At 42.3% G+C, this 16239-nt stretch overlaps 1 protein-coding gene across 1 annotated transcript in view; it reads left to right on the forward strand.

Moving 5' to 3' along the window:
• Positions 1-15073, forward strand: part of ZNF541 (zinc finger protein 541) — a 32888-nt gene extending 17815 nt beyond the window's left edge. Inside the window, exons 9-15 of the mRNA XM_024216363.1 lie at positions 207-349; positions 862-965; positions 2530-2605; positions 3171-3259; positions 10851-10934; positions 13605-13786; positions 14971-15073. Coding sequence (XP_024072131.1) covers positions 207-349; positions 862-965; positions 2530-2605; positions 3171-3259; positions 10851-10934; positions 13605-13786; positions 14971-15073 — 781 coding nt within the window. The remainder of the gene's footprint in view (positions 1-206; positions 350-861; positions 966-2529; positions 2606-3170; positions 3260-10850; positions 10935-13604; positions 13787-14970) is intronic.
• Positions 15074-16239: the final 1166 nt, after the last annotated feature.

The raw sequence follows: 16239 nt of genomic DNA on the forward strand, positions 1-16239 counted from the left end.
CTGTTTACTTGGGGACGGATAAGGTGCACTAGCTATGGTTTGCAGAGGCATTTGTGCGCAGCATAAATGACATATTTATTACACTGCATCTTGTTCATCTTTATCCTCTGAAATGCTGTGTTTGTGTTTGTGTGTATCTGCTTACTTATTGAGTTATATTTGTTCCCAATTCATTTTCCCTCATCCCCCACTTTTTATTATTTTAGACACATTAACATTGGAAACCGGTTTCAGGCAGAGATACCAAACCTCCAGGATAGAGCATTTTTAGAAAATGATGAACATGCAGCATCGTTAGTGTGGAAACCCTGGGGAGACATCGCAACCAACCAGGATACACAGGACAGAGGTGTCTTAAAAATGTTATCCCAAGACTATCCCAAGATTTTATGATTAGAAATTGTTTTGCTGTCATTGCAACCTTGTGTTCTTTTTTAATCCTCTCCTTTATTAATTGCATTGTGCTGTGGAAAATGTTAATTTTCTTGACCTCCTTCTCAACACAGTTGCATTACAGGGAAGTGATTTGCTTAGTTTTGGGAGAGCTAAAGCAGTAAACAAATTAGACAGCCGTTATGCTCCCAGTGGCATCTCCTCGTCACAAATAGTCACGAACATCTCCATTAGTCTCCATCCATCTACAGTGACTTTGAAAGAGGAGAGGTTTTGCTTAAGTACACTGGTTTATCAGTGAGACAGCCATGTTTGAAACAGAGACAAGACATTTCGCCATTCCTTCTGTGTTTTACTGGCGGCCCCTTTGAGTATCGCAATTGTTCTTTTTTCCTTAAAGTAATCTTCTCATGCACTTTTCCTACCTCCATCACGGAACTTGTCTCTGCTTTCTGATTGTGGTTGCAGTAACAGGACTATTACATGTGGCCTGCTCCAGTGCGATGCCAGGGGGAGGGACCAATCTAGAACTAGCCCTGCATTGTCTGCATGAAGCACAAGGCAATATTCTGGTAAGAGCTAGTTATTTAGTCATAGGTAATAACTGGACAAGTTCTGTTCTTCGTTACAACTGGTGTGATTTTGAAGTAATTCCATTTTGTCCAGGCTTACACCACTTGTAACTAAGAGTAGAATTTGACCCAGTGTCTCTAAACTTAAATGCAGCCTACCAAATCCTATTGTTACTGTCTGAATGCCATTACTGTATGCCATTTATTATTTTATAGACTTTTATCATTTCCCCTCTTATTCATCTCCTTTCCAAGGTAAACAGTCCCAGTCTTTACAATCTCTCTTTGTATGACAGTGTAAGTTAAACTGTCAAAGCCTTTTTTTTGGTCAGTGCCTCAATGCCATCTGTGAGGGAAGCCATATGAAGAGCGCTGGATTATTTGTTTGATCTGCAGCAATATATTTTCTCTTGTTTGTTTATGATTACATAAATTTATAGAAATGTAGGGCTGGAAGAGACCTCAAGAGGTCACCTACCTAGTCCATCTACCTGTGCTGAAGCAGGATTAAGTATACCTAGACCATCCCTGGCAGGTATTTATCTAACCTGTTCTTAAAAACTTGCAAGGACAGGAATTTAACAACCTCTCTTGGTAACCTGTTCCGATGCTTAACTATCCTTATAGTTAAAGTTTTTCCTAATATCTAACCTAAATCTGTTTAGCTGTAAACTAAGCCAATTACTTCTTGTCCTGCCCTCAGTGGACATGGAGAATGTTTGATCTCTGTCTTCTTTATAACAGCCTTTTACATATTTTAAGAGACATGTTATCATGTCCCCCCTCTTGTGGTAACCAACACACTTAGGATCTGGTCCTGCTGCCATTGAAGTCAATGGCAAACCTCTCCAAGGTCTACTGGCTTAGGGCCAAGTCATCTCTGAGCCAGTGCTGAGCCTAGTGCAAGGACTGAGAAGGGAGGCAGTGCGTCCCCCAGGGGCTTACTGGTTCACCTAACGCACAGGTTAGAGCAGCCTTGGGGCTTGCACTAATTTGTGGCCCAGGTACAGTGGCTATTATGGAACACTCTGGCCACATCCTCCTTCCTGCAGTGTGCCCCAGATGCCCCATGATATTTTTTCTATGCCGGGGATTGCTGCGGGGGAGTAGTCTGTCTTAGTGCCAGGCAGAGAAGGCTCATAAGCCTGGGGTGTCCCTGGCTGGGGGTGGTCTTATGGTTGCTGTGTAACTGCTATGCGCTGGCATAGGTGGCACAAAATGATTGAAGCACAGGACAAATAACCACCCTAATGTGGCAGGACGCTGCTACTTTTCTGCACAAGATGTTTGCACAATCTGTATTTTTTCTTAAAACACTTGAGGCCTGATCTAAAGCCATTGAAATCTGTGGAAAGACTCCCATGGACTTCAGTGGGATTTGGATCAGACCCTTAGAAAGCATTATATTACATTAGCATTGCCAACACGAGCAAATTCTTCTCTCAGGGATGCTGGCATGAATCACTAAAATCAGTGGATTTACATCAGCATAGCTGAGAGCAGAATTTACCTCCCTGCTTCTCTTTTGAGGGCTCTGATTACTTTGTGGATTAAATTGTTGCAGGAGGCCCTAGAGATGCTGCTGTTTAGAGGACCTCAGAAAGCTCCATCCCACCCGCTTGCTGACTATCGTTATGCAGGTAAATTAAAAACAAAACCTGTAGTTCGGGACCAGTGAACTGGGATGCTAAGAGACATGCAATAATTGGATAACACTGTGATTTGCCTTTAATTTTCTGCTTTAAAAAATACAGGCACTTTAAAAACTATAAACAAGAGATTCTTGCCCTGTGGTGCTAGAAATTGCGATCACCGTGTCAATTTTAATATTGTTTACACTGTTTTTTTATGCTCAGCTCCATGGTTCCCTTGTGACAGCATGACTCTTTAGCATGCACTGCCCTGCAGTGACACCCAATGGGAGAAGTATGCTGAAACATGGCAATGACAGATGTTTGCTATTGTGTGGTATTCTTTTCAATGGTGCATATGTTTTATAGTATGTGGTATTTCCTGTGCCAGTAGAAATCTGAGTTTTTCAGACTTTTCTAACATAGTACTGATTACTGTTTTTGGTAGATTGGAATTAAGTTTCCCTGAGAGAGAAAAATGTATACATGAATAATCAAGTGTTTTAATTTTGTAAGTGTGATGGTCCATTAAGCATGCTATGTGATCTAATAATTTGCATCTTATTACCATTAGGTTCAGATGTTTGGACACCTATTGAGAAGCAGTTGTTTAAAAAGGCTTTTTGCCTACATAAGAAAGATTTTTACCTGATACAGAAGAAGGTAAGACCTCTAGGCAGAGGGTTTTTTCAGATTGCTAAAGCTCCTTCGAGAATTAATTAAAGGAGTTATTTGTAGTCTCTTTCTCAAAGCTAAAATGTTTCTGAAGTGTTTTTGATGTTTCCCAAAAAGAATAAGAAGCAAATGAAAAAAAAAAAGAGTTATAGATTAAATTTGTTTGTCTGAGGGGTTCAAAGAGACTAGGCTAAGGACTTGTCTACACAGGTAATTTAAACTGGATTAAGTCAAATTAATCTGGTTTGAAAATCCTTGTGTACACACAACGTAGCACACTGACGCGTTTATCGTGAACTCTGAAGTCCTTTTTCAAAGTGAAATAACTTTGCTGCAATTCGAGTTCGTCTGATATATTGACTACTTTGGCAGTCTTCCAACAGATATCCCACACAAGCGGCCATTATTGACCTATCAGTTTACCTGTGTGCTCTCCCCAGCTCTGGGGTCAGTTTGGTCAGATGTTCCCTCCCGTTTATAAACTGGAAAGGTGCTAGATTTTGTCCTTTTGCACCTGGATTTGAGTATATCTTACTCAGGGGTTAGGTTCTGAAGTCAGCGCATAAGGCGAAAATCGCGTATAGTCAAACGCTCATTGAGTGGAATGGCGGGCGGACTCGCCCGCACTACAGGTATAGTATTTAAATTGTTATTTTTCTCTTTTTGTTTTTGTTTTGCCGAGCGCGTATAGTTGAAATTGCGTAAGTTAAATGAGCCTATGATGCGACTCCACTGCACAGTAGCTGCAATAATACTCCAGAATCCTTACAACATGCCGCGAGCAGTTGCTTGGAGCTGAGCTGAGTCCTCACTTCATCGCCATCTGGGGAGAAGCATCAATGCAGGAAGCTCATATGACCAGCCACCAGAATAAAGATCTTGTCGACATTGCTAGGCAGATGTCCTCGAAGGGCCATGACCGTGATGACAAAAAGTACCAGATAAAGAGCAAACAGGTCAGGAGGACCTATGCTAAAATGAGAGTTGACAGGAAGATATCTGTTATATGCAGTGTTATAGCCATGTTAATCCCAGGATATTAGAAAGACAAGGTGAGTGAGGTAATATCTTTTATTGAACAACTTCTGTTGGTGAGAGAGACACAAGCTTAGAAGAGCTTTGTGTCAGCTCGAAAGCTTGTCTCTCTCACCAACAAAAGTTGGCCCAATAAAGGAAAAAGTCTGGCAAGGGACATGTAACTTGTCCAGTTTTTGAGGAGCTGGACAGGATTTTACATAACTACATGACCACCCAACTCATGCAGTCTGTGGATCCTGCTGCCTGCTTTCTCCCTCCCACCCCTCTCCGAGGATGACTGGCAAGATCAACAAGAGTCATCGGAAAAGGAGCATGAGGACGCCAGTGAAGAGATCTCCCTGGAAAGCCAGGGTCCCTTCAAGACTCACGCCCTGATGCCAGCCAGATAGAAAGCAAACCTGAATCATGCCTTGCTGCAACCAACCATGCTTCCCAGACGGGACTGAGGGGGTTGATCCTATGGAGGGAAGCTTGCATGCATGGTTTTTAAAAATTACTAATAATTTAATATATACATTTTAATGTATTATTGTTAAGCTATACTGCTGTGCCAGCTTCTGTTCTGGGTGCCTCATGGCTGCAGCCATTGTAGGTGGATGTGAGTCCCAGATCCCTGCCTCCCTCCATCGGCCCATGCTATCTGCCCTCCCCCATATGCCTTACCAAAATGGCGGTGACTTCGGCTGGGCAGTTGATCTCTTATCTCATGCTGAAACCCCGACTACCAACCATTTTCAGGCCCACGCTGTGGAAGGCACATGCCCATCCCTCAGCTGTCCATACCAGCGACCCCCAACCCCATTCTCCAGCTCAAAATGGTGATTGACAGCATGGTGCAGCTTCAGCCTCCACGCCACCCACCTCCCACGGAAGATTCAAATAATGAAAACATTCTTTTGTCCAAATTGCAAAAGTTAATTGAGACAGTGGTTACAGGAAAAGCAGTTGGTTAGCGTTTTCACTTTGTATGGGGTAGACATGCACATTGCATGCCCATAAAGCTACAAAGAGTACAATTCCCTGCTGAGGTATAAATGCCTTGTAACACACATTCTTACAGTAAAAAAGCTTTGCTGTGAGGATAGCAAAACTCTTAACAGCTTTTCACAGGCTTACATAGAGCTAGATTGGTAAAACCAAATGCTTCAGGCAATCATTGCAGAACCCTATCAGTTTTTCTCTGCACTTTCACCATGTCTCCCCATACAGGGGAGATAAAGCAAAATGTAAGAGTGAGAAATTGCTCAGTTGTTGTTTGTAGATTATGAGGAAAAGCTGCACTATTCCTGGTATAGTTTGTGATTCCCTTTCGCTCCTGCAGCACTTCTGGGGGACCATCTTGGTGAATAACTTGACTGCGCATCTCACTGGTGTGCCCTTTGTCTTTTTGAGTAAGTCCATTCTCTACCTCCTCGTCACCTGCCTCGGGTCATCCAGAGTCAGGACAGCCTAAAGGGGAGGTAGAGGATATTACTATCCAGCTCACCTCCAGATTCGACCCACTCTCCCTTACAGCACTATATAAGTAACACCAAGGCACAGCAGAACTCCAAAGCCAGACTGGGAACATCATTCCTAACCTCAGCTCCCTCTCTCCTGCTGGCTGGCGTCCAAGGCACAGTCAAACAGCATATATTGCACAGACAAAAATGCCATTACACACACCACTTACCATGGCTGAGGTTCTCCTGAGAATGGGGAGAATTTCAGGGAGGGAAAGCCAGATATGCATAAATAAGAAAAATGCTATCACAGCCTCACTGGAATATGAACAGTAATTGCTTGTGAATTTGTTAACTCCCACAACCATTGCATGTGCACTGGACAGACCCTCAAGGAGAAGGGCTTTTACCAGCAGCTGAGCAGTTGGCTAACCTGTGGGAGAGAAAACGGAAAACTCAAGATGAAATATTCGCACACATCATTTAAAATAGCGGAGAGGTGGAGGCAGCATTTGAGGCTGGAGAGAGAATCAGACAAGCTGCTCTACAGGGAGATCGTTGCAGTGGCCAAAGGCAGGATTGCAGTTGCCAGGGATCTCATTGGCATGGACAAAACCAGTATGGAAAAAGACAGGGAGATGGAGAAGCAACTCCTGGAGGCAACACAAAGCCGAAATGCCCTGCTGCAGCACATGTCACTCTTAGGGCAGCTGGCGGTGCAGTACTGCAAACCAACACCCAGCCATGTTATGCAGCCCCTGCTGGGAACCACATTAACTCCTACAGCAGGGCTCCCATAGGCCATTCTCTTCACAGACGCAAGCTCAGGGAACCGAGAACAGTGCCAGCTGGGACACCAGCCCTTTTGAGCTCTCTATCGCCCCAGTAACTTCAAGCCTTGCCACTCAATACCAGAAGTCCTGGGAACAAGAAGAAGAGCTAGAGCAAAGGCAAATACTTGCCTGTGACTTTAAGCCCCTCCGCTGCATGTGTTGTGTCTTGCCCCGTCCGGTTGTGCTGTGCTGTTTTGTTTTGCTGCTATTTAAAAGAAAGGGTTCTTTGTAGTTAGGTAATAGAATGTGTTTTAATATATTGTTTCATAATTAAAAACATTTTTCATTACCATTTCACGTCAAGATGTATTTTCTGTTTATTACACAGTAGGTGAAATAATAAAAACCTTGAAAACTTCATTCATAAGGAGTTGACAGCTCATTTCACATAGAAAATCATTAATTGCACTTATTCTTAGGTTTTTACATACACATGTAGGCAAAGAGACCCGTTTAAATAGGGATTGCCACAGGGTTGCACTTCCGCTGCCCATAAACAACACTGCACGCACGAAAAACTTCCAACACTTTCCCGCCCCCCGTGGGTTAACAGCTGGATGGACAGCTGCACAATTTCAGGCCTGAGACTTAAAATAAGAACAAAAGGCATCCCAAACAATATTGCCTGGCTATTTGTGTTTTCTAGTGGATACCTCACTGACTGCTCAAACTGCTGAGTAAGTCTTTGCACCTAAACCTCCCACCCATCACTAAGGCTTTCTCCCTTACTCTCACAAATATAGTGCAAAATACAACTTGCTGCTGTAATCTTTAGGATGCTTTTTTCTGTTGCTTCCAACCTATTCAACAAACAGTGCCATCTCCCTTTCAGACGGCCGAATGCACACTCCACTGTCATTCTGTAACTACTGGGGTGGTAGTTAAATAGTTCCTTCCTTCTGTTCAAGCAGCCTGTGAATGGCTTCATTAACCAGGGAAGCAGAGGATTAGCTGAGTGTCCCAAGATAACTGGAGTAACATCCACACCATTAATGTCCATAGTGTTTCCGTGGGCAAACAGTCCTTTTTCCATTGAGTTAAATAGAGCTGAGTTCCGAAAGATCCTGGAATCGTGGGCCCTTCCAAACCACCTGGCATTTAGGTTTGTAAACCTGCCAGAGTGGTTAACAAGCCCTTAGGGGTATTTCTCCATGACACTCCTTCTGTTTGTCAGCACCAAGCCCTTGTGTAAGGAGCAAACAATAGGAACATAGGTCCCATCAATTGCCCCACTACAGTTTGGGGACCCCATATGTACAAAGCCATCGATAACCTCCTGAGCATTACCAAGCTTTATTACTCGGTGCAATAGTACCTCTTCCATGGCATCACACACCTTCATGATAATGAGCCTGATGGTGGATCTCTCCACACTGAATTGATTATCTGCGGACCAGTAGCATTTGGGGGTGGTCAGCTTCCAGATGGCCTTGGTGACCTGCTTATCTGCAAGTATGGGGCATCACATGTTGGTAAACTGCCGCTGCAGCTCTATCGTTAGTTCAGCACATATCTCCAAAAAGGCTGCCTTCCCGAACCTGAAATTCTCTCGTCACTGTTGGTCATCCCAGATGTGCAGAACAATCCTTTCCCACCAATCTGTGCTTGTTTCCTGAGCCCAGAAACGGCGCTAGATGGTGTGAAACTGCTCCAAGAACCAGTCCTTTTCTGTCACTTGCCAGGTGTCTTCCTTTTCTTTCTCATCCACGTCCCAGTTCCCCACCACTGAAGACCCTCCTGCTGCTGGAGAAGCTGCTGCAGCTGCCACATCATCTGCTCAGTGTTGAGGCAAACAAAGTCCAAAGCCAGTTCATCCAGTTTTGTGTGCTGAGCACACAAGCAGCCTCTGCCTATTTGAGGTTGCCAGAATAGCAGCACGGAGCATTGATGTGTCCATTCTGGCTAACAGCAATTCAGAACTGATGGTAGCCCACCCACAAAGGAAGCACAGGGCAGAGACAGATGAATCATGGGATTTTGTAAAAATTTGAACTCATCTGATTTCCACTATGCATCCCACAATGCACAGCGAGAAAAATCCCAGAATGCACACTGCTCGACAGCAAAACAAAGGAACATGGGATACCTTCCAAGAATGCTACACCCTCAGTTTGCAGCAAACCACTGTAGTGTTTGCAGTGATGTGCTTTGAAATAGGGCACCCTTCTCCCATGTGCATGCTGTTACCGTGACTTGCATACTGCACGTTACATGATGCACAGGGATCTGTCCATAGGCGCCGGGGCTGGAGCAGCCATGGGGGAAAAATTGGTGGGTGCAGCTCCCCGCCCTGCCGCCCCAGCTCACTTCCGCCTCTGCTCCGCCTCCTCCCCTGAGCACGCCACGTGCCCGCTTTTCCCACCTAGCTCCCAGCACTTGTGCCATGAAACAGCTGTTTCGCGCGGCAAGCGCTGGGAGGGAGGAGGGGGAACGCGGCGCACTCGGGGAAGAGGTGGGGCTGGGGCGGGGACTTTGGGGAAGGGGTTGGAATGGGGGCGGGGCAGGGCGGGGAAAGGGTGGAGTCGGGGCGGGGCCAGGGGCAGGGGGAAAGTTGGCGCCTGTGGATCTGTCCTGGGTCTGGTTCTATTCAGTATTTTCATAAGTGATTTGGATAATGGCATAGGGAGTACACTTATAAAATTTGCAGATGATACCAAGCCGGGAGGGGTTGCAAGCCCTTTGGAGGATAGGAGTAGAATTCAAAATGATCTTGACAAACTGGAGAAATGTCTGAAATAAATAGGATGAAATTCAATAAAGACAAATGCAAAGTACTACAATTAGGAAGGATTAATCAATTGCACAAATACAAAATAGGAAATGACTGCCTAGGAATGAGTACTGCAGGAAAGTATCTTCGGGTTATAGTGGATCACAAACTAAATAGAGTCAACAATGTAATACTGTTGCAAAAAAAGCAAACAGCATTCTGGAACGTATTAGCAGGAGTGTTGTAAACAAGACTCGAGAAGTAATTATTCTGCTCTACTCCATGCTGATAAGGCCTCAACTGGAGTACTCTGTCCAGTTCTGAACAGCACATATCAGGAATGATGTGGACAAATTAGAGAAAGTTCAGAGGAGAGCAACGGAAATGATTAAAGGTCTAGAAAACATGACCTACAAGGAAAGATTGAAAAAACTGGGTTTGTTTAGTCTGCAGAAGAGAAGACTGTGCGGGACTTGATAACTATCTTAAAGTAGTAATGAGGCAGGTGATCAGTTGTTTTCCTTATCCACTGAGGACATGACAAGATGTAATGGGCTTAAATGGCAGCAAAGGAGATTTAGGTTAGACATTAGGAAAAAATTCCTACTGTTAGGGTAGTTAAGCACTGGAACAAATTACTTGGAGAGGTTGTGGAATCTCTGTCATTTGAAGTTTTTAAGAACAGGTTACACAAACATCAGTCAGGGATGGTCCAGATGATACTCCTGCCTCAGTGCATTGGACTGGACTAGATGACCTAGCGAGGTCCCGTCCCATCCTACATTTCTGTGATTTATATGATTTCTATAAAGAGTTTAACTATTGTATTTTTAAAAAGCATTCCTTATCAGGGACAATCAAATTTTGTGCTTAACCAATTTACAGTGTCTCTTATATTTCAAATCCTCTGTGCATTAGAATTCAAACACTAATTCTTTCTTTCTTTCTTTCTTTCTTTCTTTCTTTCTTTCTTTCTTTCTTTCTAATAAAATGATGCCTATAGAAGGCACAGGTTGCTCTAATGCATAAGTAGTATTACAAGAAAATTCCAGCAGCATTAAAATAATTATTCAAACAGGAACTTAGCCAGCCACTTACCAAATATCCATTCCATCTATTCATCATTCTGGGAAGCTTACTCTGAGCCTTCTCCAAAACCCCTATCAAACACACACCTTTTTCAGCCTGCCAGGGAAGTCACCAAATCAACCCAGGTGGGAAACTGCTCCCAGAGCCCTTCCAGGGGAATGCTTTGTCAGCAGACTCCTCTCTTTTATGATGAGAGGAATCCGGCTCAGGCACCACTGCTTATCGCAGCTGTAGCAGTGTGGGATTGTATTAAAGGCTCTCAGAGCACTTTACAAACATATCCTGGATTTAGCAGGTCAATGCTCAAACCACTGAGCTGTCCCTCCCCCCCTAATTTCTGAACACCCATTGTTGGTGGGAATGAAAAAAATCCCCCACAGACACAGTTTTTGTATTGTGTTTTGCAGAAATAACTATATTACTTCTGATATATTAATGGTGGATTACTTCTGTTTTTTTCCCAATAGATTCAGACTAAGAATGTGTCCCAGTGTGTTGAATATTACTATATCTGGAAAAAAATAATAAAATTTGACTTCAGTCGACCAAAAGTAAGTGATAGAAAAAAGTTCAAGGAAGAGAGAAGGATGAGGTAGAAAAGACAGAAGAAAGGGTAGAAAAAGACTGCTTGGCGAATCTGTCTGAGATTCAACTCTTTAATTTAAAGATCTTCCATTGCCTTAGGAGATGTGGAGTTCATGTGTGCAGCAAGCTCCCTCCAGGAAACACCTTCCTATTTAATATTCTGGTGCTACCTTGTTTAACTTGCAGAGACCTACCAAATAATATTGCAAAAAAATCTCAGACAAACCCTGTTCAATAGTTGGCATGTTATACCATGCCTAACGTTTCCCATTACTCTCGCAGGGAAGTTATGTAACAATATTTGCTCTTGACATGACACCATTGCTAATTAAAACAAGAAAATTAAGATAACTCTTAGCTCCTAATTAACCATCTAAAATAATCCCTAGCTCCTTGTTAGTAATGCTGTCAGCATTAAACTTGTTGTTGCTGATGTGGCAGTGCCATCTTTGACGTGCCAATATTCTGCAAAAAAAACCAACAACGACTGCTAAGTACATGACACAGGGCCCTTGCACCGCTGAACTGTTTCACAGCAGCAAGTGGGGAATAAGATTTACCAGAAAGATTTTTGCAGCAGAAACTTGATGAGCACATAGCTTCAGTGCACCAGGGGCCAGATTTTAAAAGGTATTTAAGTGCCTATTTGAATTTTCAAAAGCACCTGGACCCATTAATATCAATGGGTAGTAGGTCCCTAGATGCTTTTGAAAATTCAAGTAAGTACCTAAATATCCTTAAAAATCTGACCCCAAATGTTTGTTATTTTTATAGCTCTATAGTCATTTAACAGGTTTTTCATTTGAGGACTTTGCAGTTGTTGACCTGAATTTGATGGGTTAGTTGTTATGGCTCGCCACTGATTTATAGGTTCTTATCCAATTCAGACTACAGAGTTCAAGAACTCAGAGAGTTCTAGATCGGGAGAGGACTCTCGGGGTGCTTGGCAAGAACATGTACACTGAGGACAATACCAAATTGATAAAATCTTTATTGATATTAACATAAAAATAAGAAATGCAATGAAACTTATAACTGCAAAACAGTAAAAGAATTCCAAAACTCCTGGTGGCAACATTTCTATTATAAGTACCTTAACCTAACATACTCACACCCTTCCTTGAGGACCCGGTAATAAGAGGTGAAGGACCAGCCTCACTCCTGGCAGGCCCAATTACGCGATGGTGTGTACACAGTTGGGCTACACAATTTCACCTAATATGATAGCACACATAACTTGTAATCATTTACTAGATCTGTGCTTTTTTTTTTTTTCCAGTTCATTTACAGGAGTTATTTTTTATTCGGTATTCACTGTTCAAAAGAGGTCACTGGGCAAATTCATGTTTGCTATAAATATATTCACATCAGTGTGAGTGTGTATGTTAGCTTGGTGCATGGAAAATGTAGTCTTTAATAGGACTATTTGTTTAACAAGAGTTCCTTTTAAGTTAGTTCCTGTGCCTTTAGTAAGGAAGTAAGACGGAATTTATGCTTTCAGCACTGGTATCAATGCTTTATGAATACCAGCCCTAGAAGCAAGATAGCAGCAGAAAACAAGAGTCTGTGGGAATGATTAAACTATAGTATCTTCACACCAAGCAAATGATAATCTGAAGGGTCATATGTAGCCTATGGAATCCTAAAACTCTAAATATTAAATACAGAAATGGTTCCTTTATCGTGTTGAAGCAGGCAACAGAAGACTTGGCGTCATATTCTTTGTTGGTGTAGATTAGCACAGTTCCTTTGAACTCAGTGGAGCTCTGCCACTTTGCACCAGCAGAGAATTGTGCCCACCTTAACCTTAACCTATCACCATGATAGCTGGTCAGGATGGTGGGCCTAATCCAGAGCCATTTGAAGGTAATGCAAAGACCCACTTTGACATCAGTGCCTTTTGGCTCAGATGGTGTGTGTGTGTGTGTGTGTGTGTGTGTGAGAATCATACCAATCTAATTAAAAATTCCCTTATCCAAATCACGGTTGCGCTCCTCTTGCACACTCCCCTTTTTTATCAGTGTTTTTGATATCTCTGAGACACATTGGATAAACAGGGTTTCACTGAGATACTGAATGGTGGGAAATTTTAATGCTATAGGGTCCAATCCTACACCATGCTGAGCCCCCTTCACCTCCTATGGACTTCAGTGAGAATTAAGTGTTCTTTAAACCTTGCAGAAGACACTCAAAGCCTTGCAGGACCAGGCCTTTAAATTGTAGGTCAGGAGGAGGGTAGTATTGTTCTGGGTTTGATGTACTCTGGCAGCCTGGGCATTTTAGAGGTGTCTGAACTAGGGTTTTTTGACATCAGTTTCTCAGCTGCTATCACAGGGTCAGCTCTACTGGCGTTAGCAACAGTGGGAGCACTAGTATAGACAGGGCTCCATGTATGGCATTGTTGTCTGACCCTGCTCAAAGCAGGTTTACATGACATGATGCGTAAAATGTCGGTGGCTGGCAGTTCCTTGAATACACGAGCACTCCAGCCATTGTTACCATTGGTGGAGCTGGCCAAAAAAAGTTTAGAGTTAATTTTCTTTGACTTCAATTCCTTTTAACTATCCAACCACAACAATGCAAACCTTTCTGAGGGGGAAAGATTGCTATTTTAACAAATATTCCATAATTTGCAGATTGCATGCAGCCCAAAGAAAATGCATGGTTATCTGCCTAGACAAGACATGAAGATAAAGTCAAAGAATTACAAAAAAGCATCACACAAGACATACAGTCCAGCCTGCAGTCAGAGGGGAACTCCAGACCAGCCTGGGGGCACAGACTATCAGGGTGCATTTCCATGTAAAGAGTGTGAAAGGTATGGCTTTATTATTAATCTTGCATTGTTCAGTGATTTCTACATGTCTTCTTAATTCAGTTTGTATTTATAAATAAAGCATTCTTAATTAAAGGAGCACCATTTACTTCAAAATCTAATGATTTTTTTTAAATGAGTTAAATGCATGGTGCATTTCTCCCCGAGCCACCTAGCCAATTTGTGTGATTTTATGACCATGTATAACTTTTTAAAAAATAATTTTTTCTCCCCCATTTCATCATGAAAGACCCACACAAACGGGAAATTGGCAAAGGTGAAACTGCAAAACTGACTGTGCACAAAGTAAAAAAATGAGAAAAAAATAGAGGAAAATGTTTTTTTCCCCCTAATCTCTTTCATGTTGTAATGTTAGGGGTTATTTCTAACTGTAAAAGGCAAAATGATTTCAGATAAAAATGTGATTTTTTTTTTTTTACAAAAGTTACTTATGTCCCTTTAAATTAATGAACCCTGAAGCTGTAGATTCATATCCGATTTCATCTGTAGGCTAACCCCTACGTTTTTAAAGGTTTCAGAGTAGCAGCCGTGTTAGTCTGTATCCGTAAAAAGAACAGGAATACATACATTTGTTAGTCTCTAAGGTGCCACAAGTACTCCTGTTCTTTTTACATTTTTAAAGAGATGTGTAGGGAGTTTAGCTCCATGGCTGCCATTGATATTGTGGGAGAATCATATAACTAAAAGGAAGTAGGTCCTTTGGCTGTTGCCAACCCATCCGTGATCGTCCCCCTTTCCTTGTAGGTCTATTTCCCTATCTGTTTTCACTACAAAACAAATGCATCTTTTACCACAATGCAACATTGCTTGTAGGTCCTGTTCAGGAGATGTGGGAATGGGACTGAAAAGGAAGAGACAGTAGTACAGCGAGGGACTGAGGTGTATTGGCAGAACTGGTTGTGGGAGGAGAATAGCAAGCCGTGCTTTTGGTCAGGATTGAGGTGCAATTGCAAAGCTGCCTGGGGAAGCTTCCATAGGACTAACCTTTACTTCACCATATGCTGGTCCCTCAAGTCCATGTGCGCCGCACACCTAAAAATTAAGAGGAAAAATAAAGAGAGTCTGTTCTGCTCATTATCTGGGGAAAGCTTTTGTGTGCGAGTCCCGTTTTATTTAGCCTTGTTAAGAAAACTAATAACTGGCCCTTGTTTTCTGTCAACTTGTAGGGTGTTCGACAGGATAAAAAGTCGGAATGCTCATATGAAATGCCACCGCGTGCAGGAGCAGATGGAGCCGCTGATAAATATTAAGTGGCCCATAAAACATTAAAAAATGAGCCAAAGATGAAAGAAACTAACTCAGACGTTGACCTTCTCCAATGGTAACTGGGAAACCACGCAGGGTATCAGTGGCGGTAGTCTTGTCTAAGCTTGGAAAATATGTCAATGTTTTTTAGCATCTGACCAGTTGCTGATCAGCTCTGTGCAGGGTTAGCTGACATGACAGTGTGCCCAGCCCACACTTCAGCTTATACCATTGTTGGCACTGCAGAAAAACACTCACTGTTTTTCCTAGTGCAGAAGCACCTGGTGAGGCTGGAAAGAAACCTCCACTTGAAGGTACTGAAAGGAGAGTTGTAACTGTTTGTATACGGTAGGATGCCAAAGCCTATTTGGATGTTTTTAGTGTTTAGCACCAATATAACATTGTTGGCGTCAAGTTTAACTATAAACAAACATTAAGGCATTAAATGCTCTTTACTTACATTAACAGAGAAAGGACGTGTGTGTTCAATTAAGTATGCATGCCTGGCATTAAATTACAATTATGCATGGTTGAAAAAAATATATAGTTGTTAATGACTGTAAAATAGCTGTTGTACAAATATGAGAGGCTCTGTACCTCTGCTTTAGTTTAATTAAAAAAAAAAAAGCCCTCTTGCCTCCATTTAAAAATAAAAGTTGGATGTGGATAGCCCTTGTTTCTTACCATCAGTTTATGGGTTGAGTTGCTGTTGTTAGAAAAGGTCAAAATAGGAAAATCAATGAGAAATTGCCATTGTATTTATATCTTTTTTGCCAAAACGTGATGGTCATGCCCTGCATTTCAGATTTAATATGTAGTCCTGCGATGATCTGTGCATTGTTATTTTGTATGTGCTCTCTGCATAGCTTATTAAATTGGGCTCTTGAGCTTGAGTTGTAAAAGTTATACTGCTTTTAATGGTTATTTCAAAACTAGTTATACCATGTTGGTGGAGCAGAACAGGGCATGCTACACGGACATTAGACTTGAGAGAATCAGTCTTATTTAACTTAACAAAGAGAATGTTAAGGGATGACTTGATTACAATCTATGAGTACCTAGGTGAGGAACAAATAATTAATAATGGGCTCTTCAATCTAGCAGAGAAAGGTGTAACACGATCCAGAGGCTGCAAGTTAAAGCTAGACAACTCAGACTGGAAATAAGGTGTAAATTTTTAACAGTCAGAG

Source organism: Terrapene carolina, unplaced genomic scaffold (genome assembly GCF_002925995.2).
Source record: "Terrapene carolina triunguis isolate 2854851 unplaced genomic scaffold, T_m_triunguis-2.0 Scaffold517, whole genome shotgun sequence".
Classification (NCBI taxonomy): Eukaryota; Metazoa; Chordata; order Testudines; family Emydidae; genus Terrapene; species Terrapene triunguis.